Consider the following 23,705-nt stretch of genomic DNA (forward strand, 5'->3'; position numbering starts at 1 on the left):
AGGTTTGGTCGGGACACAAACGAGTTAGGTGAGTTACCTGTGTGGTAGCTGCAGGCTGGGCTCTAACCAGGTAACAGGGCCATCGGTTCTTGACAGAGAGAAACAAGGTCATTTGGAAAGGAAAGATAATTTCTCCCTTGAGTCACAACGAGAGAGAAACAGAAAAAGGTACTGTTGGGTTCAGAAATGTCTCTGCTCTGTGTTTTCTAGGTGTTGCCTTTCTTGCCAAAGTCGTGGTGAACAAAGGAAATGGGGGGTCTGTAGTAGCAACCTTGCAGCTCTGTCTGTCAAAGTCCCAAAGTGGGGGGAGGCTGGGAGGGGAGGGAGGAAAGGAGAAAGAGGAGGAATGAGGGCAGAGGGGAGAGAGAGACAAGGGGAGAGAGAAGACTTGACCCAATGCACACAGCTCTCCTCTGGTTGAAAATATTCTAGTTAAAAGAATTAAATGGAGGCTGAGTTTGTTCTTAGGAAGAATTAGTGGAAAATCACATAAAGAAAAATACATGTATTATTGATTTGATTGTTCTGTTTTAAAGGAAAAGATGTAGCTCTGAACATAGGGCTTGAAGAAAACCAATGTGTGACTATTTACTTCCATTGTTTTAAGCTTGAGAAAAAATGTTAAAATCACAGTCAGATTGAAAATAGACTCTCCCAAGCCGAGCATATTCTGTTGGGCGTAACAAGCAAATCAGATCCTGTGCTTTTGGACTAAGTAGAAAATACTCCTGAGTACATTTCTCTAGGCAGTAGATGTATTTCTGAAAATTGAATGTTTTAAAAACGAATTCTATTCCAAATAGGTGTAAAAATGTAGGGAATTTTGCAATTTAAAGGAACACCTGCTGAATCTACTTGAAAACTTTAGAACTCCTCTTGTAAATGTAAGTAGCCTCCACTCCTACCCCATCCACTGGGGACTTGTTGGCAGGTACACAGATTATTTGCCTCTGTTTTCCCAGCTCCTAGCACAGTGCACAGCATATATTAGGTGTATGATAAGTGTTTGTGGAGTTGAATTAACTAGAGATGATTTTATCCATTGCACTAACTTAATCAGGACATACCCATAAGATATGTTTTTTTAAAAGAATAAATTTATTTATTTTATTTTATTTATTTTATTTTTGGCTGCGTTGGGTCTTTGTTGCTGTACGCGGGCTTTCTCTAGTTGCGGCGAGCGGGGGCTACTCTTCATTGCGGTGCGCGGGCTTCTCATTGTGGTGGCTTCTCTTGTTGTGGAGCATGGGCTCTAGAGCACAGGCTCAGTAGTTGTGGCGGCACGTGGGATCTTCCCGGACCAGGGATCGAACCTGTGTCCCCTGCATTGGCAGGCGGATTCTTAACCACTGCGCCACCAGGGAAGCCCATACACATAAGCTACGTTTATTCTAAGTTTTTTGTAGATATTCCTTTTCTGGGCATTTATCTTGGCTTTTACTTTTTTGAAATGGTATAACTATTTTTTCTGGTCTCAGTGTTTTCTTAATCCCCCTGTATCAATGAAAGGGATCCATTACATCGATGATAGAAAGTTAACACGTGAAGCCTTGCCTCTGCTGCAGGACACTCTGCAGACTTTGCTGGAACATCTGCAAGGAAGAGGATGGGCAGTGAATCCACAGAATATTCAAGGCCCGGGCATCACTGTAAAGTTGTTGGGAGTTGTGTAGTTGGCTAAGACTCAAGTTGTTCCAGAAGCTATAACTAAGATGTAAGCCTATCCAAGCCCTAAGAGTATGAAATAGATGCAAGCCTTTGTAGGGATTTTGGGGATTTGGAGGACTTTTATTGCCCACCTGGCACAATGCCTCTGTCCCTTATACAACCTGGCAAAAAAAGGGCACATGTGGAACTGCGAGTCAAAACTACAAGCTACCTATGAGCAGGCAAGAATACTAGTGAAGCAGATTAAAGCTCTGGGCATCTCCCAAGCAGGGCTACCATGAGTTATATGTGTCTGTGACTCCAGAAAGTGTCAACTGGGCCCTGTGGCAGAGACAACAGAAGGAAAGAGTGTCCCTAGGGTTTTGGTCCCAGCTCTAGAAGGTGGCAAAACTCTGATATGTCGCCAGAGAGCAACAGCTCTAGCAGCGTACACAGCATATCATGGTAAGAACTTCCCTTCCTTTCAAGGGGTGGATTGAGAATATGTTCCATCAACCCACATTTGCCATGACTCAAAGGCCCAGTTTGACTAAGTGGCATGTCTCTGTGTAGCAGGGGAACACCCTGCCCACCAGGCCCCTGTCTCTAGAAATGTGAGTGCTCCTAGGCCCTGTAGAATATGTAGATCCTTCAAATGCCCCCTCTGGCAATCAGGAAGGTGATTGAAGCAACTGACCCTTCAGTAGCCACAGCAGATTGGGTACATAGGAAGAGCAGTCACTGTAACACCTCGGTAAGATGGCATATTGCCAAGGATGCTGGATTGCCCTTGAAATGCAGTGACTTGGTTAATGCAAGTAACGGCATGTCCTATATGTTCTAAACAACACCCAAAGCAACTTCCAAAGAGGTCTGGTACCATCTACTGGAGTTTCCAACTGGTGAAGGATTGGTAAATTGATTATATTGGGCCCCTCCCTCTGAGGGAGGGTTCTAAATATGTCTTGGTTTCTATGAACACTGCATCTGGCCTAACCCAAGCTTCCCTCTGTCTCTGCACAAACCAGGCTGCCACCATTAGGGGATTAGAGAACCGAGCACTATGTTTGGGTACCCTCATCCAAAAGACAGTGATTGATGGGTCACATTTCAAAGGTCATGATATGCAAGACTGGGCAAAAGAACATGACATGAATGGAGGTTCCACCTCCTCTATAAACTGTAAGAAGTAGGGTTAGTAAAAAGGAAAAGTGGAATATTAAAGCAACAGATTAAATTAATAACAGGTAAAGCCACCTTGGCTGGGTGCACTAAAGTACTATCCTAGGCTTTAATATAGTTGATCAACCAGTAAAACCTGTTGCCCCGTGTATGAGACTGAGCACCCTTACCAAGACACCCAACATTGTAAAGGTACAAAAGTCATGGGAGAAGGCCATTGCCCTGATTCTCACCATGTGTCAACGTGCTATGCTGCTGATAACAGCAAGCCCTATCACACCTTCCCAGGTATCCTAAGACATTATCTACTGGAATTTACAATGGGACATCCCACCAGGATAGGTGAATTACTTCAGTCTCCACAGGATCCCATTGTCCTGTTGCCAGCCAGACCTATGGAAATGTACTACATCTGGAATGGAACCGGCACCATGGGAAAGAGGGGAGAAGGTGCGGTCCTGGTATGGCATATCCCCCAGTCCATTTCCTCATGCCTAACAGGGCTGCCTTCCCTGGCCTCGTATGGTATACACAACCAGGTCAAGTTTCCAAACTTTCCAACCTCCCTTTCCTCAAGACCAGATGGGCATGTCTGTTTTCCACTGGTGCCATTGTTTGGCTGCTGCCTTTGTTCCCTCCATTGGCCTGGAGCACATAGAAGCTGTTACTAAATTCACCCAACAGTCCTTAAATGATAGCCAACAAAGCCTGTCCTTACGGAACACTGAAATGTCCCTAATGCGAAAAGTTGTCCTCCAGCATAGGATGGCCTCGGACACTATCCCTGCCTTGCAAGGAGGCACCTGAGCCATTATCCAAGCAGAATGTTGCGTGTTTACACCCGATGAATCTGCTGATGCATCATCTTTATTAAATCACATGAGGACACAAGTGAACTTCCTGAGTGATCTGACCACCAACCCAGGGAACTTGATAAATCAGTGGTTCAGATCATGGAGCTCTTGGTGGAAAAAAATGTTACGTATGTTGGGAATGTTAATCTGTGTTTTCTCTTGCATGTGCCTATACTGTTGCTGTGGCCTCTATCTCCTATGCAGCCAGATAGCTGCCAAAGGAGCCCCCTCCATGCTGGTGAAACCCTTTGCTGACCTCTCAGGGCACAACTCGGAAGAGGGGGCAAGTGAGATTGTTAGAGCTGGTCATGAGGGGCAGACTGCTGGAGGAGGTCATGCACAGGGCGTGACCACCAGTTGACCTGCAAGCAGGCCCCCGGGCAATTGGAGGCTCCTCACAGCCTCCCTGTCCTTGAAATGTACATTCTGCCCACAGGTCCCACAGCCGGAGCTGTTTTCAAGGATGCAGTTTTGAGAGAGTCATGTGGTGTTGAGACCACTGGGATTGAACATGTGACCGAATCCCACTGAAGTCTCTATAAACTTTTAAGATTGTGGAGGGGTGTGGAGATCTACTCATCTCGCTGACGCCCACGACAAGCCTCGTTTGTAAGTTTTCCTGAAACCTGACACCTGCCAATCTGGAGTGTCTGCCTCTTTCTAAGGTCTCTCCTTGCCCTCTGTGTTTGGGGGCCGGTTAATTTATGAACCAACACAGGGACAGATTACGTGGAGAGGCGGCTCCCAAGCTGGGCCCTGATGCAGGCCAGGAGTTCACTGGGGCACAAGAAAATTTGGGGAATCCAGAAAGCGACCAGCAGGATCCAAGGTAGAGGCTGCCGTGTGGGAAGCTTGTCTGCGAGACGGTGGGGAGAACAGCTTCGCCGCAGTACAGGGGTCACCTAGGAGAGCAATGCGAGGGGAAGTTGGAAAGGTGGGGGGCAGATCATGGTGGGACTGCAAAGTCAGAGAGAGGGCTTTCCTTTGGAAGCAGAGAACCCTCCAAAAGAAAACTAAAGTTCGTGGGCATCTCCTCTGTGCCAGGCCCTGTGTTAATTTCTTTATGTATCTATCATCTCAGTTAATCTTGATAAAAATCTTACCAAGTGTTCTTATCATCATTTTTGAAGTGATAGAGGTCTTGCTTTGAATTGAAAGCTTTAAGCAGGAGAAGGGCACAGTGAAGGCAGAGTTTAAAGAGGATGATCCGGGCATCGTGGATTGAGGTAGAGGGACCTGGGGTCATAGGGTCCAGTTTGGAGGGTCCAGTTTTTTCTTCCTGTTTCTTTCCTTCCTGTTTCCTCTGCTGTGAGGATAAGATAATTTCCCCCAAATTTCCATTAACACCATTTTTTTTCAACTTGTTACCATGTTTAACATTTGCTTTAACTCTTTACTCTTTTTGTGTTGATTGGTTCCTAGAGGACTGAGACTTCCAGAAAACAAAACAAAACAACCCGCCCGCACCCCCTCTCCATAATCGCCATTAACTAGTATTTTGAATCTGGAATTCATTTATTTTAAAAATTTAAGTGTTTATTTAATAATGAATTAAGGAAAGAGGTTATTATTACTTACCCAGCTTAAACATGCATAAAATAAGTCAATGGGACAAGGGGGTAGAATAATGATAATTTTATGTAAGATTCTTAGATTATCCTTTTCTTCCAAGCTTGGGAAGAAGGTGGGTCCCTCTGAAGACTCTAGGGTCATATTGGTATAATTTCCTTAATTTCCCAAGTTTTAACGAAGCAAAGCAATTGTATCTAAGCAAAAGTGATAGTAATTTTTCATTTTGTTTTTATAAAGCTCTGCTGCTCCAATCAAAATTGAAAATGTGTTTAATGTCTGAACAATTTTGAAAGGATTGATTTAAGTGAACAAGATGACTGGCTGGCTGGTCTCTCTGACAAGTATCAAAATACTACTTTTAGCAGGTGAGTTGGATGTGTTTTGAAGGGATTTTGGATAGAATGCAGCAGGTTACCTTGAGAACTAATTTATTGCTACTTAAATATTACTTTGGGAGGAAGTGTTATAGTATCTCCTCTAGGTTTAAATTTTCTCTGCTTAATAATTTTTTTCTGTTTAGTAGTTGAGGTTATATATTAAATAGTTATAAATATATACTTTAATTTTTTAACAGCCAGTGGAAGTTGCTGTTAAGTCTAGAGCTTTTAATAATAACTTATAACCTTCCTTTTATAATTTCTTTTTGAGCCATACAATGCAATTCTATTTAGATTTTATTACTTTATCTTCCCAAGGGGAGTAGCTTATCTTGTCTTAGTGATTAATGACCAATAAAAATTTCCTTTTCTCAAATCAGGTCTCTAGTTTTCTCAGTGACTTTGGTTATCCTCTGTATCTTTTTATGGCATTTGTTTTTGATCTTCTTAAGGTAGAAGTATCTAATACACCTTTGAGGGGTGAGCATGAGCCTATCTGGCCAGGGCTGCCACGAATGGTTGTGTCGATGTGAATGATTCTTCACCACTCTTGGTTGTGCAGAGCGCCACCTGCATAAATGTACATAAATGTACAAAGCCCTGGGCTAGCCAGAGTTAGCGTGGCCTGGATGATCCTTTAACTTTTCCGATACAGAAACCGAAAAGTGTTCTGTAGACCTCACTGAGGAGCTAACTGATTTTTGCTGACTTTACCTCGGACAAGGCATGTCCATCCAGGATCATCTTCAAAAATAAGGCATTGATAAGGTCACGCTCAGCCCATAGTCTCTATGCGAGAACCCAGTCTAGCCTAGTGTGTAAGTCTATAGTGGGCTTTAAAAAAAATTCTAACACTGATTCATGCTTTAGCCCCTCTCTGAGCAGGCAAAGCAAAAATCTAGAGAATGCTGTGTCTCTTTGGGGAGTCATTCTGATCATGTATTCAAAAGGGAGAAACTAGAGGATGATGCTCTAAGCAGGAGGACTGAAAGAGGGATAACTTCCAGAACTTTCTCCTCTTCTCTGGGAAGTGGAAATATAAGAAATAAGTGGTAACAGTTAAATATGACCACCTAATTAAAGAGTGGGAAAGAGACAAGACATTTTATGGATTCAGTTAGGAACCAAATGTATCCTGGAGGCTTTTCCAAAGGAAGTGGAAATTCAGGATTGTCCTGGTGAACACAGGGTTTTTCGATGTCTAAGATAAGAAGATCAGTCAAAACTTTCCTTAAAATGGGAGGAAAGTGTGGTCCCCAGACCAGTAACACCAGCAGCACCTGGTTAGAACTGTAAATTCTTGGGATCCACCACAGAACTACTGGATGGGAAACTCTGGGGGTGGGTCCAGCGATCTGTGCTGTATGAAGCCCTTGTGGTGATTCTGAGGAATGCTCAAAGGAAGCCGGTGGATTGAATTTGCACATTGAAGCCAGTATTTCTCCTACTCACTTATAGTGCCTTGTCTGAGTGTCCACATTGAACCTGAAGAAGGCAGCCTCGCAGGGGGAACATGGATCACTGTTATTTTTGACGGTAGGTTTGGGCCTTACCGAATGCAAGTTTCTTATTTATTGATCTAAAGAATCCTAAAGAATGAGTCTTTGGTGTTCTTCCTTGTCTAAAGACAGGTGTAAAAGAGGTCTGGAAGGGAGATGGACCAACTGACCAACTTCTATGTTACCAGATGCCCACATGCTAATGTTACATCACACCATTATATGTCTGTGTCCACTTCCTTATCCCAAGCTGTGGGGTGGAACTCTAGGAACCCTAATGAGATGATACCCATGTAGCACAGAACTTGGCAATGTGACCCTCAGAACCTTGGTTAGCTTCCTTGTCGATAATCCTACATATGGGAGCTTCTAAGCCATGGCTCAGTGTATCCATCTATACCACTGGAAAAGAGTAACTTTGAGGGTTGGAAAATTCTTTCCTGGATTTAAGTGGATGGACCTGAAGAGAGAATTCAGAAAATAAATAAAGTCATAAAGAAGCACACTCATTCATACAGCCTTTGGAAATGAGAAATATTACTTTTAACCCTTAGGTAAACTCAGGGCCTGCCATTGCCCCTGTGTGGCAGGTTTTTGTATTACCCTGTGTGGATTACTGCTCTGTTCAGCCTGAGACTCCACTCTCCCTTGTGTTTAGGTTTGGAGCCAGGTCTCCTTTATCCTGCCAACGGCTCTCAGCTGGAGATCCACCTGGTGAATGTGGCTGTACCCATGCTGCCCATCATACCCTGTGACATCTCTCCTGTCCTCCTGGATTTGCCGGTAGTGATGTGTAGGACCAGGTACACCTGCCCGGGAATGAGAAGACCAGACAGGATGAGTGCTTTGCTCATCTCAGTAGATTTCAGTGGCAAATTAGAGCAACTCCTGCCATGAAAGGCAGGAAAGGTGAAATACAGGACTCCTGGGTTAGCTCTGTTTCACAGCTGCAGGGGGGAAATTTGAAGTGGTCAAGTGGGGCTGCCAGCTTTGGCAATTCATAGTCTGATTCACAAGGATTGCCGCTTTCTGCCCTCAGATCTCTGCTGTCCGAAGCACATGAAGGTCTGTATCACCTGGAAGTGCAGGCTGGGGGACAGGTCGTAGGCAGCCCAAGTTCAGGACCACGAGACAGCTGCACTTTCAAGGTGGGTACTAAGCATGGAGGAATGTGTGTTTGCCTGGTCTGAGAGTGTGCTTGCGCTATCGACAAGCAAGTTATAAATCAGCTGAGGAGTCTTTCTGCTTTGCCAGGATGAGAGGAACAGGTGGATGATAGTTACGGAGTTTCCGAGACTATCTTAAGAAGGTAAGTATTGAGCATGTGTATGTCAGGCTCTCGCTAAGTGCTTTATGCACGTTCATTTAATGCTTACAGCAATTTTATGGGGTAGCTTTTTATTATCCTGCTTTTACGGATGAGCAAGCTGGGGCTCAGGGAGATTAAATAATTTGCCCATGTCATCTAGTTTGTAAATAGCAGAACCAGGATTGGAACCTGCATCTAAATCCTCACTTATACTGAAGCCCATAGAGGAGCCACAAAGATTACCATTGTGCATCAGTGTTTCATTTTACAGCTGAGATCATCTGGAGTGTAAGCATGGTGAAGGGACTCAGGGACCCAAGTTCCGCCTTCTTCTCTGCTTCACGGTTGATTTCTGCTTCTTCTTCCAACCCTAGACCGAAAGGGCATGTGCTGTTGGAATTCTCCTTCGAGCTCAGAGAGAGCAAAAAGCAAGCAGATAGAGAGAGTTTACGAGTCGATGCCTGCTTCTTTTAGAGCTTCCAGATGCATTAATTTTATGTTGGGGCTTCATTTTATGTTGTTGAGTCTACTGTCCATTTCAGATTGGTTTTACACTAAAATGCTCTCTGAAAGCATAGGTTCTAGACTTTCCATAAAATGCAGCAGTTTGGCAGGGTTGTACTTGCCTCAGGGAGCCTCTGTTTAAGAGCAGTTCCTAATAACACAATTTAGTTATTAATCAATGCTCCTTTACAACAAGACTTCATCTTCTAAATTCATCTCTCATATGATCCACGTTTTACATAGGCAATTCATCTTTAGAATTTGGAATTTGCCATCAGTTCACATTTAACAACTTGTTTCTTACTCCAAGAGAATCTTGTTTTCCAGAATTTTGCTTTTGCACGTGTGCGGCAGAAAGAAAAAAAAAATTCTTTTTTGTTAAGACCCACACCAGCACCTCTACATTGTATCAGTGAATAAAACAGAAGAGAGACGGCCGAGCATGGTCCTTAATCACTGTGCTGCTTTTGGTTTTGATGTCCTTTCACCCCAGATAATAGTTTTCCTACTTATTAAAAGACCGGTAGGGAGAGAGAGGGGAAAGAAGAGAAACACTTCCTAAAATTGCACATAAAAGAAAGCAAGTCCTCCGGTGGTTCCACTAGCTTGGTGAATTGATGAAAAATCACCAGGGGATGCAGTTAATGAGAGGCATTCTGAGCTTGAAGGAAACCCAGTGTCTCTCTTTGTTTGGGGGCTGGGGCTGGGGGAACCATATGTATTAAAAATTAATTCCACCTCTCCAGTCCACTCCAAAGAGCCTGCTGCAGGCACTGACAAGTTTGAACAACTCACAGGTTTATCAAGCAGCTGGTAGCTGCGGCTTTATCATTCTCATCCTCTGCTTTTCGGCTCCCCCTACCTTGCTGCTGCCGACCCCACTCGGGCTCAGGATCAGCCTGCAGGAAGCTGGATTTGGAAGCTCGTTAATTTTTCACTTTGTCATGTCTGTAGCTTCGTGGGTGACCAGAGACCTGTTTCTCTTAGAAAAGTGCCATTTTATATTGTGTCAGCTCAGAGAGATTCACAAGTGAAGCCTTTTTTGAGGTTTCACTCTGAGCCTGCCCTGCCACTCTCTGAGGACCTGGGAGGGAGTGATGCAGGAGTCGCCTTTATTTCCCCTGCACTTCTGGTGGAAGGCTCTCAGCCTGAAGGATAGACCTTGCATTTTTTTTTTTTTTAACATCTTTGTTGGAGTATAATTGCTTTACAATGGTGTGTTAGTTTCTGCTGTATAACAGAGTGAATCAGCTATACATGTACATATATCCCCATATCTCCTCCCTCTTGCATCTCCCTCCCACCCTCCCTATCCCACCCCTCTAGGTGGTCACAAAGCACCGAGCTGATCTCCCTGTGCTATGCGGCTGCTTCCCACTAGCTATCTATTTTACATTTGGTAGTGTATATATGTCCATGCCACTCTCTCACTTTGTCCCAGCTTACCCTTCCCCTTCCCCGTGTCCTCAAGTCCATTCTCTACGTCTGCGTCTTTATTCCTGTCCTGCCCCTAGGTTCTTCAGAACCATTTTTTTTTAGATTCCAAATGTATATGTGTTAGCATATGGTATTTTAGACCTTGTATTTTAAGTTGGAAGTCGAGAGGTGTGTTTCCTTGTGTGGTTTGGATTCAGTTGTTCCGTCTGCCTCAGTTTCTAACATCTGGAAGATGGGCAGTAACCACTGCTCTGTATCATAAAGCTCCTATGATAAAGTTCCAGTGGGAATGACAATGGTATGAAGGTGTCCCAGTGGGAGTTGAAGGTCTGGGTGCAGGAGGAAGCTGGGAGGGGGGTAGTGTATGTTTGGCAGGTGTGTGTGGAGTTGCATTAATCTTTATCCTTCAGTGAGATCAGAGCCAGCTCCCAAACTGTGAGGTCACAGCATTCTTATTTTGACCTCCTAACTGTACATATTTTCTGTGAACTCTTTTCTAACCCTTTCTGTTAGGAAGGGAGGAAACAAGCCTTGATGACAGACTGTACAGCCATGTGAATCAATACATAAAACCTGCACTTGCCAAGCCGCCATCAGCTTTGTTAAAATGTCTGTTGATTCTCCATGTCTGATGAGGGTTGTTGATTAACACCAGAGTTATTCTTTATTGCTCTTCTCCCTGGGAAGGTGGACTCCTGGGGTGCTGGAAGCAGACCAAGCAAAACAATTTGCTGTCTTTGTTTTGCAAATGGGAGGTACAGTAGGTTAGGAGAGTAAAGGTGGTCTAGGTGTCTAGAGTAGGATGGGGGTGAAGGTAGCAGGAAGGGGAGACCAGGTCTCTTCCTGGGTGAGTCATTAGCCTATGGGTCAAACCTTGGCCAGGTCAGTCCATCCTTATGATTCTCTCTTTTTTCATGCTGGCCCTGACTGTGAAATGCTCTAATCTGGAACTAACCCAGAGGCCTATAGGTGAGATGGAGTTCCCGGAATTGTCTCCTTCTCTCCTCTGCTTCCAGGCAGTGTATCAGTCATCTCAGATGGGGCCACTCCATTCATTCACAAAAATGTGAATGTCTTTTACATAGCAGGCTGTGCCCAGGGATACAACCAATGACTCAGCCAGGCATTGCCCCTGCCTTTCTGGAGCTTATAGTTAGCAGTTGATGTGCTTCAGGGGGTGAGGGCATCATAGGATGACTTGAGTGCCAGGACCAGGCTTCTCCAGGCTCCTGCCTCTCCAAACAATGCTGGTTTTCTCCTTGGAGAGTAATGTTGCTTCTCATTCCTTGCATCCTTTGAATCATCTTCCTCCCAGCAGGCACCTTCCATTTTCCCAAACAAACTTCCCTTGCGTATCTCTCCAACTTCCAATTTTTTGTAGCTTGCTAATCCCTACCAAGGTGCTGGCTGATAATAATTTAATTTGCAATCCTTTTTATCTAAATAAGCAAACTATTGTCTAGAAAAATTTAAAAAAAACTTCAAGACCCCAAGATATCAAGTTGCAATAATGGAATTAAAAGGTTGGTATTTTAAAGCATGGCCTGCCTACCTTTCCTTTGGTGAAACATGTTCCTGGTATGGCAGGTGGGCAAGTAGAAACAGACTTGCCCAGGTGTGAGTGATATGGTGCAGGGAAGACATATGACCTTGATCAGATTCCCTTGACCTCATCTATGGAAGAACTATAACAATGTCTGTTATCTCTGCTTCACAGAAATATCGTGAAGATGAAAGGAGATAGATGTAAGGTGATTTGAGGAAATGCAACCACTTGTTGCCTTAGATGAATGCTCTGTGTGGAATGACTTAGGCTTCTTGTGTATGTCACTGTGATGTTCTAATGAAATGCTCACTGTGATAACATTTTCTAAACAGTTTTCCAGGGCACAGACACCCATTGTTTACCAAGTTAATCCACCAAGTGGAGTTCCAGGTAAGAAATCTCTTATTAAGATAACAATAAATATAAATCCCTTTGCTGAAGCTTATTGCAAACTCTTCTACCCAGGTGGATGGTTTCTATAAATAGGAAATTTTAACCGCTTCTCTGATGCTGTTTTGAAAATAAGCGTCAATCTCTGGTTTATTTTTAACCTGGTTTGGTTTCACCTCTGGGCACTTTTTCTCTATTACTTCACTGATAACCAAAGGAATCTTAACATGAAAAGAAAAAGAGGCCAGCAAAATCAAACCAGGTGTTGCTGGAGAATGGAGAATATAGACATCATCATCACTCCTAACTTTATAATCATCCACACAATAACAAACCTTTATTGACCCTTCCTGGGAGTCAGGTTCTGTTCTAAGCTTTATTATTTATATTATCTCATTAGATCCTCACAACACCTGATGATATAGGAACTATTATTATTTCCATTTTGGAGGTGAGGAAAGGAGGTACCAAAAGGTCAAGTTATTTGCCTAAAGTCGTAATGAGTGGTACAGCTGAGATTTGAAGGCAGATAGTCAGAATCCAGAGTGGGCCCATGTACCTTACATTTTATTTTGTGTTGAGCCAAGTTGGGTACCACTTGGAAGGCCATTAACCCTGGTTCTGATCCTGGGGGTTTGTTTATGAGTTAGAGAGCACACTTACATGCAGAGACTAGGAGGATAGAAAAGAAGAGAGAGAACGCTGGGAGGGTGGTTATAAAAGAAGGAGTTGCAACTAAGAAACACTTACTTAAAACTAAGTAGTAAACAGAGCTGGGATCACATATAATTTGCTGTCTGATTCTTGACAAATTCCTACATCACTTTCAGGTTTTATTTGTTCAGGGTTTCCAGATGATATAAGTATGGGAATACAAGTTGCTCAATTTTTACATGTGGTTGCATCTCAATGCATAAACTGATCTAGTTGTTTCGAACGGTTCAAGAATGTCAAAATGAATCTCTGAGTCACTGAAAAGTGTCTGTACTTTTGGTGTGTGTGTGTATGTCTGTGTGTATAGACACAGATGATGTATGTGTGTATTTAAATTACATCCTGAAGGATATGAATTTGGCCTTGTCTTATTAAGGCATGTTATTCACAGATCTGTTCCTTTCCATTCATCTGAATAATCAAGATGTGATCATGTTTTATTAAGAAGAGTTGTGGTCTGTGAAAGTCACATGCCGTCATTTAGCTCCCCCCTGCTCTGGTCTTGTTAGAAAACTCCCGTTCGGATGGCAGAAACCTTGTTAGGGTGAGGGTTGAGGAGGAAAGCCCGCCGTGAGAGGTGTGACATGGGGCATCAGCTGGCGCCCAGATCTGTCAAGCCCATTTCTCCCACCCAGTTTGAGTTCTGCACACTGTCTCCTCCACCTTCGGGGAGAACGATTGGTGGCTGAGCTGGTTGGAGTGGTCCCTCCGGGCAGGATCCACACGGCTGCATCTTTGAAATCACTTTCCAGACGATTAGTCTCATCTCCTTTGGGAAGCCTGCCCAGAGTAGCAGACAGGGAGATGGGGGAGGTGGCAGAGACAGGAGAGATGTTTTGTGAACAGCTGAACTCCCATATGTGGTTAACAGTCCTCCACTGTGACGCGGAATCCCCCCTCCCCGCCCAGCACACGGTCTGGCTTAGCCATTTGTCAGCTGCTGTTTGTTGGGCTTCTTTGTTTAGAAACAAAACAAAAACTCCCAGGAATTCCTAGTTTCTATAACCTGTTATTCGTTTGTAAAATTGTGCCCATCAGTTGTAGAAATCATGCCTGCCAAAGCCAGGAAATCCATCGGTTAGCCCTAGTAAAATGAAGAATTATTTTGCTAGCTGGCAACAGTAGCCGAGACCTTCAGACTCTGGGCTTCTGCCAGTTCCACAACCTTTGTCTAAGTCACTGAATTTCCTCTCTTTCTACCCGCTCTCTGGTCAAGTGTCTGCCATACTTCCTGGAAGGTTTCCACTGTTTTAGGGCCAGTCATCCAATGACTGCAGATAAAAGTCACTTCCTATTAATAAAACACATGCACAGTATGTAGGGAAGCATCACTTCTTGCTCATGTTCTTTCGTGGCCTGAAGTGTAGCCATGAAGAGACCCAAAGTCCTCTGAATTCAGTGACCTCATGAGCCCCAAAGATGCCCTCTTCTCTTCTATTTGTGAGGTTTTGCCTCATTAACCAACACCTCTCTTACCTCTGAGTGTTGTGATGCTGGAAGAGTACAGCCTTGATGGTTAAATTCCATAATTACTTGGAAGGCACACACTTCCACGTTGTGGGGTTGTGTGGTGAACTTTAACTTGCTCTGGTGTGTTTGCTTAAAACCTTGCTTTATGCATTTCCGCAGAACTGAATTTAGGTGTTTTTCAACTCTGGAGGAAAGCAACTCATGTAGCATCAGGTATGGGCCCCAAACTCTTTCTGAGAAGGGGCTACTCTAGATTTCTTTCCCAGATCCTCTGAGCAGAGAAGGTGGGGGTAATGCTGAGAGTTCCCCTTGGTAAAAGGGGGTTGTTGATACCTGCACCCCCATTTTTATGAACTCAAAAGAGGCGAGTATCAAGGAAAAACTTGCTACCCAATGGGAATCCCTACACATTGCATAGAGGAGACCCAGCAGTGGAAGTCATCCATTTATCAGTGGACAAGGCAGATGCCAACTGTCTTTGGATCCCCATTTTGCCTGATCTTTGAACATGAGCATATTTGTTGAATTAACTGCATGTGCAGTGGCCCATCCTTTAAGCCATAACTCTGTTGCTCTCTCGTGCCCTTCTTTCTGACTTCCTTCCATTTGATTCATCCATGACATTCATCTTTTGTACTCTGAGATACGGAAAGAAGTTTCGTATCTTTGAATATCTATCCAGATCGTGTGATACGAGCTTCCTCTTATCACATGTATCCAGAGGAAAGTCTCATGAAGCATGGAGCACCCCCAAAGAATATTATTTTTAATCCCATGTGGGTGGATGGTCTACACACAGCCAAGAGAGTGGAACAAGGCAGTGTGTTTAAATTGGCCCCTCCCTGCCTCCCTTCCTGGGACTGTGAAGAAGCCCTGATATCCCTTCTGTGCTCCATACATACATGAATAAGTCCACAATGGCAATGATTCATTATTTTTGCCTCTTTGATATTTAATATTGATGAATGGGTTATACTTGGTCATCCTTTCCTGTTGTACAGTTTATAAAAATGTATTAATATTCTGAGTCATGACAAGCTTGGCCATTTTGAGTAGAGGTAACAAAAGAGAAATACAGTTTACGTTACATATTTAGAGTGTGAGCTGAGTAGATTAATTGAAAAAATGTTTTTCAAACAGGAAACCTTATACATGTGTATGGCTGGATTATCACTGGAAGGTCGGAAACCTTTGATTTTGATGCCGAGTACGTTCATAGGTAAGCGTGTGCTTGTTTCTGTGTTCAACTAGTTACAGATATGCTGGATTGATTCCTGAGACCAGCTTCCACGATAACAATAAATTGTAAGCAGCTGGCACGGAATTCCTCTTTTCCTCTTTGCAGTTTACGGTCCCTCGTGAGCTGGGCTTCAACAAACTTGGTTAATGTAATTGCGACTGGTCGATTAAGTTGGTCCATTTATTTACTGACAACTAGTCACTCTGGGCGCAGTGTGAGTTGTACTGTAATTGCATCTGTGGATTTTCTTTCTTGATTCTTCCCCTTCTCCCTCTTGTTTCTCAGGCTGAAATAAATTCTTTATAATGATGTGTGAACTCAAAAGACCACTATAACATCCTTGTTTGTTATACATTTGGGTATATAGAATTTCTGTTGGTGTGATCAGAGGAAAATGTGGAACAGGTACTGAAAGCCATTGAGTTATTTTTAAGATTTATTTTATTGAAGTATAGTTGATTTACAATATTGTGTGAATTTCTGCTGTACAGCAAAGTGATTCTGCTAATCCCAAACTCCCAATCCTCCCCTCTCCCACCTCTCCTCCCCTTTGGCAACCACAATTCTGTTGTTTATGTCTGTGAGTCTGTTTCTGTTTCATAGATAAATTCACTTGTGCCATCTTTTAGATTCCACATATGAGTGACATCATATGTTATTTGTGAAAGCCATTGAGTTTTTAATGTTTTCTGGGAATGATTAGGATGCCAACATGACTTTTTCGTTGGAGACTTTTAAAGTGCAAAGTGGTACTAGTAAATCATCCTTGCCAGGGAAAGGGGAAGACAGGATGGAAAGTGTTGAAGTTGAGGTGTTTGTGGGAAGGAACTGTGGTTACTCAACATATGAAGCAATTATAGTGAGGATTTATAGGGTAGAAGGACCACAGCTTCATTAGATGCTCTGTTGAGAGATGCTACATTCTGTGCCTAATATTTCCTCCACCCCTTGGACAGAATGGGGGGATCCTCATGTTCTGCTCCAAACCTTTGATTCTGTTCTAGTTGAAAAGAACATGATTTGACAAACTTTCAGGATCTACATTTCTGGCATAAAATAATGGCCAGGGTATTCCCCGGTGGTCCAGTTGTTAGGACTCAGCACTTTCACTGCTGTGGCCCCGGTTGGATCCCTGGATGGGGAACTAAGATCCTGTAAGCCACATGGTGAAGCCAAAAAAAAAAAAAAAAAAATACAGTAAATCCCCTACATATGAACCTTCAAGTTGCGAACTTTCAAAGATGCGAACGTGCATCTGGTTCCAGCAAGGAACCAGAACCTGTGCCATCAACGTCAGGCGTGAGTGAAATTGCAACTTGCCCTCCATCTCCTATTGCTGACAATCCTTCAGCTCTACCATCTCCCACCTCCTCTCCTTCCTCCAGTCAGTAACTCTTCTTGCCTGTTCACTCAATGCCAGCCCCTGTATGCCAGCTGTTGTACTGGACTACCGTACTTTTCAAGGTACTGTACTGTAAGATTAAAAACATTTTGTTTATTTTTTGTGTTTGTTTTTTATGTATTATTTGTGTGAAAAGTATTATAAAAGTATTATAGTACAGTACTATACAGCTGATTGTGTTAGTTGGGTACCTAGGCTAACTTTGTTGGATTTAAGAACAAATTGGACTTACGGATGCGCTCTTGGAAAGGAACTCGTTCGTATGTAGAGGACTTACTGTAATGGTCAACTTGTCTTGAACGGAAGTTACTCTTCCTGTGGAGGATTGAAGCCCCAAGTACATCCTTGATGATATGCCATATTCAGTACTTGGTCCCATCACAGCCTTGGTCTGGGGTACAGCCTTTGCAAGGGGGAACAAAGACACAAACTCCTCCATGGCTCTGTGTGAACCCAGTATAGCCAAGGAGGAGATGATGAAGATTTTTCAGGAAAGGGGCAGTGCTCCCTCTGTGGTGTGAAAGTGTGAGCCACAGACCAGTGTTATGCACCCTGCTCTTGGGCTGAGGGTCTGATTTAGCATCTCCTTGGGGGACAGTCTCCAGTCACCTGCATTAATGCCCCATAAGTTCAGAGATAAATGTTCATAACAGTGTTTCCTCTGGGTTTTTCCAAGAATGTTTGTTGAGAGCGTTCACTCTTGACTTGTGTCTGTTGTTTCTATTTTGTATCCAGCCCATTGATGTTGGAAGCTCAGGGAGACAAATGGGTCACTCCTTGTTCTCTTGTAAACAGACAGACAGGATGCCGGTGAGTGCCTTTCTTGCCAACATGTATGCTTTTAGGTTCTCCCACATGGGCATAACACACACACACACACACACACATACACACACACACACATCTATTTTTAATATAAATCACCCATAACTGTTGACTGCCTCATCTTTAGACTTCCTAGAAAAGACACAGTAATTGATTCACAATGCAACTTGAAGTGGGTTCTGAAAGCTTTCTTGAAAACAAATAGCTGATACTTACTAAGTGCTTACTGCACTAACGGTTTCACATTTAAGACAGATAATAACCTTGTGAGTACATACGGTTATTAGTCTCACTTTACAGATGAGGAAACCAAGGCACAGAGAGGTTAAGTGACTTGTCCAATGTCTCACAAAGAGCAAGTGGCAGAGCTCGGGTTTCAACCTGGGCCCACTAACTAGCCTCCAAAGTTCATCCTCTTTAACCACTATACTGTAACGACTAGCCAGAGAGAAAACAACTAACTTTTCAGTATTCAGTTATTTATTTATTACAAGGAAAATTTAGAAAATGAGTGTCTATGTGCTTGTAGTTCAGATAACCAACATCTTGTTGGATTTTCACTTCCCTCTGGACTGAGTGGATTAACCTTCTGTACCCTATGGCTTAGCTTTTAGGACTAGTGTTTAGTAGAGCCAAATTCTATAATGTGGTTTCTTCCTGGTTTCTTACATTTGATTGCTCAGAATTGTCCTGTTTCAGTTCACACTTGCTAATAGATTTTTTTGGGGGGATAAGGATCTTGCTGTCCTTGTATAAAATGGATTTTGGAAAGAAAGGACCCAATGGAGATTAGGAGTAGGCAAAATTTTATGTGTTTGACTGGTAGCATACGTATTGATGATAACTCTAGTTACAGTTTTGTTTTATTTTATTTTGTTTTATTTTATTTTACATTTTATTTTATTTTATTTTTTTCTTTCCTGGCTAAAGAGCCAGAGCTTCTGAACTGAATTGTCTGGTAATTCTTACCTCTTACCTTTTTCGGTTCTTTCCCTAGCTATCCTATTCAGGAAGACCATGGTCTTGGGACTCTGCAGTGCCGTGTGGAAGGCAACTACATTGGTCTGTTTGAGAAGTAACAGAATTTTAAAGTCTTTCTCTGTGTTGGAAAAAACGATTTCAAGAATTGGTTCTCCTAAAAGGGAACCCTCCTGCACTGTTGGTGGGAGTGTAAATTGATACAGCCACTATGGAGAACAGTATGGAGGTTCCTTTAAAAACTAAAAATAGAACTACCATATGACCCAGCAATCCCACTACTAGGCATATACCCTGAGAAAACCATAATTCAAAAAGAGTCATGTACCACAATGTTTATTGCAGCACTATTTACAATAGCCAGGACATGGAAGCAACCTAAATGCCCATCAACAGATGAATGGATAAAGAAGATGTGGCACATACATACAATGGAATACTACTCAGCCATAAAAATGGACGAAATTGAGTTATTTTTAGTGAGTTGGATGGACCTAGAGTCTGTTATACAGAGTGAAGTAAGTTAGAAAGAGAAAAACAAATACCGTATGCTAACGCATGTATATGTAATCTAAAAAAGACAGTACTGGTGAACCTAGTGGCAGGGCAGGAATAAAGGCACAGACGTAGAGAACGGACTTGAGGACACAGGGGTGAAGCGGAAGCTGGGACAAAGTGAGAGAGTAGCATTGACATATATACACTACCAAATGTAAAATAAATAGCTAGTGGGAAGCTGCTGCATAGCACAGGGAGATCAGCTCAATGCTTTGTGATGACCTAGAGGTGTGGGATATGGAGGTTGGGAGGGAGGCTCAAGTGGGAGGGGATACGGGGATATATGTATACATACAGCTGATTCACTTTGTTATACAGCAGAAACTAATGCAACATTGTAAAGCAATTATACTCCAATAAAGATGAAAAAAAAAAAAAGAATTGGTTCTCCTGAGGATGATAATAATAACTGCCATTTGCTGAGAACTCCCTGAGAGACACTATATGAAGCAACTTAAATATAAACTAAATTAATCCTCATGTATAAACCTGGAGGCTGGTGGAATTGTTTTTGCTTTACAGGTGAGAAAGTTGAACCTAGTAACCAGTGGAGCAGGATTTATCACGCTTGGTCTAACTCCAAGCCTGCTCTTACCTGCTCTGTGCTTCTACATTTATCCTTTTATGGTTAGAAGTCACCATCGCTGATGGTGTGAGCCTGAAACTTGTTTATTTTGGGCACTGTTAAAGAAATTAAGGTGTGGGTGGTACCTTGGTGATCTCCAGAGTCCTTGGGTTTATGGTAGCAGTGACCTGGTCCAGGCAGTTTGTGCAGGTTCCTGTATTAATGTCTGTTTCTTTTTGTTACAGGCTCCCAGAATGTTAGTTTCTCAGTATTTAACAAAGGAAAGTAAGTAACTGGGAGGAAGCAAAATTTATCTTTATCTTACACTATCTACTCTTTTGTCTTGCTTAGCTTCTTTAACCTTTTATAATGGAAAATTTTAAATGTACCCAAATAGAGTAGTGTAATAAAACCCCACGTACCCACTTGATTTTTTTTTTTTTTTACCTGGGTGAATATAATTGTGTCCTATGCACTCATCCTGAAGCAATGTAAATGTTTCAGTGTGATAATGGTACAGAATTTGGGGAATTACTTCTTAAATAATTTCATAATACTGGAAATTTAAAACAGTACAGTTCCATAAAATGCTTTGTATCATTCCAGGAAATGCCTTCTTCAAGATGGAAAGCGTCCAAATTTCATAGCGCTTTGGAAAGATCAGTTAGGATTCTGGATTTCTGCTTGCCTTACCTCATGCTCTGACATTATGTACTTTGTCAGTGTTTTCCTGAAAAGGGCATTGTCTAGCTGATATTAATTTCATCGTGAAGATAGTGACACAGCCCAAAGTAGAGATATTTGCTCTTTGTCTCTCTCTGTCGCTGTCTCTCTTTTAGGAAGGACTAAAACTAATATCTATTGAGTATCTTCCACAGGCCAGCTCCATACCAGGTCCTTTCACATTCATTATTCCATTTAACGCTAGTCACATTCTGTAAAGTAAGTATTATTATTCCCGTATAATTTTCTAGATCAGAAAACAAACTTTGCCCCATTGGTATTCTCTAGTCATCAAAGGGAGCTGGTATCCGAACAGTTTTAAAGATCACTAAAGTTAGTGATCTTCCTTTCAGGCAATCAATTTATTTATTTATTTTTGGCTGTGTTGGGTCTTCGTTTCTCTGCGAGGGCTTTCTCTAGTTGTGGCAAGCGGGGGCCACTCTTCATCGCGGTGCGTGGGCCTCTCACTATCGCGGCCTCTCTTGTTGTGGAGCACAGGCTCCAGACGCGCAGGCTCAGTAGTTGTGGCTCACAGGCCCAGCTGCTCTGCGGCATGTGGGATCTTCCCAGACCAGGGCACGAACCTGTGTCCCCTGCATCGGCAGGCAGATTCTCAACCACTGCGCCACCAGGGAAGCCCCAGGCAATCAATTTTAAAAACGTAATCCCAGATGCAGTTTTCATCCAAAACACAATTTTGTCTTTTTGAAGGTCAATGGTACACAAGGATGCATGGCTGGTCAGTGCTAAGCAGGACCTTTTCTTGTACCAGACGTATTCAGGTACCATTTCCCTTCATCGTGTATTTCTCGCCCCTCCCCTCACTCGGCCCTGGACCTTGGACCCTCTGTCCCTTCTTTCTGGCCATTTCTCTATGACCATTAACACCTGAAGCTGTCCCTGAAGTCATGGATGGCCCTTTGGTTTTGTATGAGAATAGGTTGCTTGTGTGAGTGTCCACTTTCGTTGCTATATTAAAAGAGGCTTGATCATAGATTTTTATACAAAGTCTAGGGATATAGACAATAAAAGAAAGGGGAGTCATCCTTGTTTTATGTTCTAAAAAAGTAACAAAAAAGAGATGGCACTGAAAAATCTAAAGCACATCTTTGCAGTTATTTTAACGTCTCATCTCTGAGCATTCATTCAACAATTTATGACTTGCTGATACAGATACTAAGTTTGTGTATTCCTATCTGATGAGTAAATCTTCATACAAAAAAAATCTGAAAACTGGAAACTTGCATGAAATCGTGAACTCAGTCCAGTAGTAGAAAGCTGGCTACTAAATATGAGTGCTAGATTCGCCGCTTGAATACAGTCCCAAAACCACTTAAAAAATGTCTGTGAGGTTGGTTCAAATTCCAGAGGCAGCAGAGTCTGTCTACCTTTGCCAAAAGTGCAAGAAACTTCCTAAGTCATGGGGCCAATGCCATTCACTCTTAGGTAGCCTACCTCTGTCAAAGCTGAATTTTGACCCTTGGTTTTATTTTGAAGTGGTAACCATTCATAATTAGCCTCTTTGTACCTTCAGTTTATCAGAGAACATGACTACTCATTCCCCTTGCGGAGACGAAACTTAGAACTCTCAGAGTTTGATCATAGGAGGGGGAAGGATCAGAAAAAGTTAAATTCTTGGGGATTTGTGGCATATGACAGTGTAACTCATTCCTTTGCTTAGAGTGAATTGCAGACTCATATGGGTAAATTGAGACCTTGCCTGGTGCATCCAGAGTTGATTCCTCCATAAATGTAACCTACTGTTCTGTGATATGTAAGCAGAGTCCTTGAGGTCAGGAGACAGAGTTCCTAAGAAAGCATCATGGTATGCAGGGACTTTTGCTGATAGCATGAGTGATTGCATTTCCCATTCCTTTCAAATATTGATCCTGTATAATATATATTATTATCCATATTGTTATATGTGAATCTTTTTCTTATATGCACTTTTAAATGACTATTACTAGAAAAAAATTACAACTGTTGCTGGTCTTAGAAAGTTAAAGTAAGAAATAAATTATGGATAGCTTCTATGATTATATTATTATCTGGCTCACATCCTGGTTTATATTTGGAAGCTTACTTTTTTTTCCCTCTTGCAGAAATACTATCTGTGTTTCCAGAAACTGGGAGCCTTGGGGGAAGAACAGACATCACAATTACAGGGGACTTCTTTGACAATCCTGCCCAGGTTACCATTGCAGGTAACTAAGTTGAAATGGCTGAAAAGAGTTCATAGATTTAAATGCCATAGGAGATTATGTATCTCTTACGGCCTGGAGAGGATGGGGGGAAGCAATATTTGCCTCTTCCGACTCATCATGGGACCCTGTTCTGAGGTCTTTGACCTGTGTTTGAGGCTGCAGGGGTTGGGGGGTGTTTTGGTCCTGCAGCTTGGCAAACATGTAACAGAAATAGGGTGTCCTGCTGCAGACACACTCACAACTCATGGGCAAGTCCCTCAGGTGTCCCCATCTTGGGAGTGAAGAGAAGGAAAAGCACAGCTGTGTCTTCACAAAGGTCTACTCCTTCTAAAAGGCGGCCCCTCTTCCTCCCCTTAGCTCTGTCTGAATAAGTAAGAATGGGCAGGCTTTTGCTATGCAGATTCTTCTGGAATGCCCCCTTAGCAAACCCTTTTGTGGAGAACGTGTCTAGAACCTTTTGTTCTGCCTAGTGGGATGCTCCTCTAGTTGGTGACACCAAGGATGCAGGAAAATGTCCTCACACTCTCCTGTCAATTCCTCTCCCCAGCTCTATTCATCTCCAGTGAACGACATGGCAAGGCATTTTCTTCCTGATTATTCTGAGCAGCCCCGTGTTCCACTGCTCTGCACTCCCCCTTTCTTGCCTCCTTCCATTGAGGTGACAACTTTCTTTCTACTCTCCACTTCTGGCCCTTTGCCTTGGAACAGG

General features: G+C 42.8%; 1 protein-coding gene across 8 annotated transcripts in view; it reads left to right on the forward strand.

Annotated features, from left to right (window-relative positions):
* The first annotated feature begins 15 nt into the window (after positions 1-15).
* The window catches only part of PKHD1 (PKHD1 ciliary IPT domain containing fibrocystin/polyductin), a 446,865-nt gene continuing 423,175 nt past the window's right edge, over positions 16-23,705 (forward strand). For all 8 annotated transcript variants that reach the window (XM_061196096.1, XM_061196099.1, XM_061196100.1 and 5 more), the window contains exons 1-13: positions 16-168; positions 4,120-4,292; positions 5,493-5,620; positions 7,091-7,168; positions 7,790-7,934; positions 8,171-8,279; positions 12,260-12,317; positions 15,642-15,720; positions 17,879-17,953; positions 18,966-19,030; positions 20,315-20,354; positions 21,504-21,574; positions 22,895-22,996. In XM_061196096.1, the coding sequence (XP_061052079.1) occupies positions 5,569-5,620; positions 7,091-7,168; positions 7,790-7,934; positions 8,171-8,279; positions 12,260-12,317; positions 15,642-15,720; positions 17,879-17,953; positions 18,966-19,030; positions 20,315-20,354; positions 21,504-21,574; positions 22,895-22,996 (874 nt within the window). In that variant the 5' untranslated portion in view covers positions 16-168; positions 4,120-4,292; positions 5,493-5,568. The remainder of the gene's footprint in view (positions 169-4,119; positions 4,293-5,492; positions 5,621-7,090; positions 7,169-7,789; positions 7,935-8,170; positions 8,280-12,259; positions 12,318-15,641; positions 15,721-17,878; positions 17,954-18,965; positions 19,031-20,314; positions 20,355-21,503; positions 21,575-22,894; positions 22,997-23,705) is intronic.

Source organism: Eubalaena glacialis, chromosome 7, assembly GCF_028564815.1.
Source record: "Eubalaena glacialis isolate mEubGla1 chromosome 7, mEubGla1.1.hap2.+ XY, whole genome shotgun sequence".
NCBI classification, from domain to species: domain Eukaryota; kingdom Metazoa; phylum Chordata; class Mammalia; order Artiodactyla; family Balaenidae; genus Eubalaena; species Eubalaena glacialis.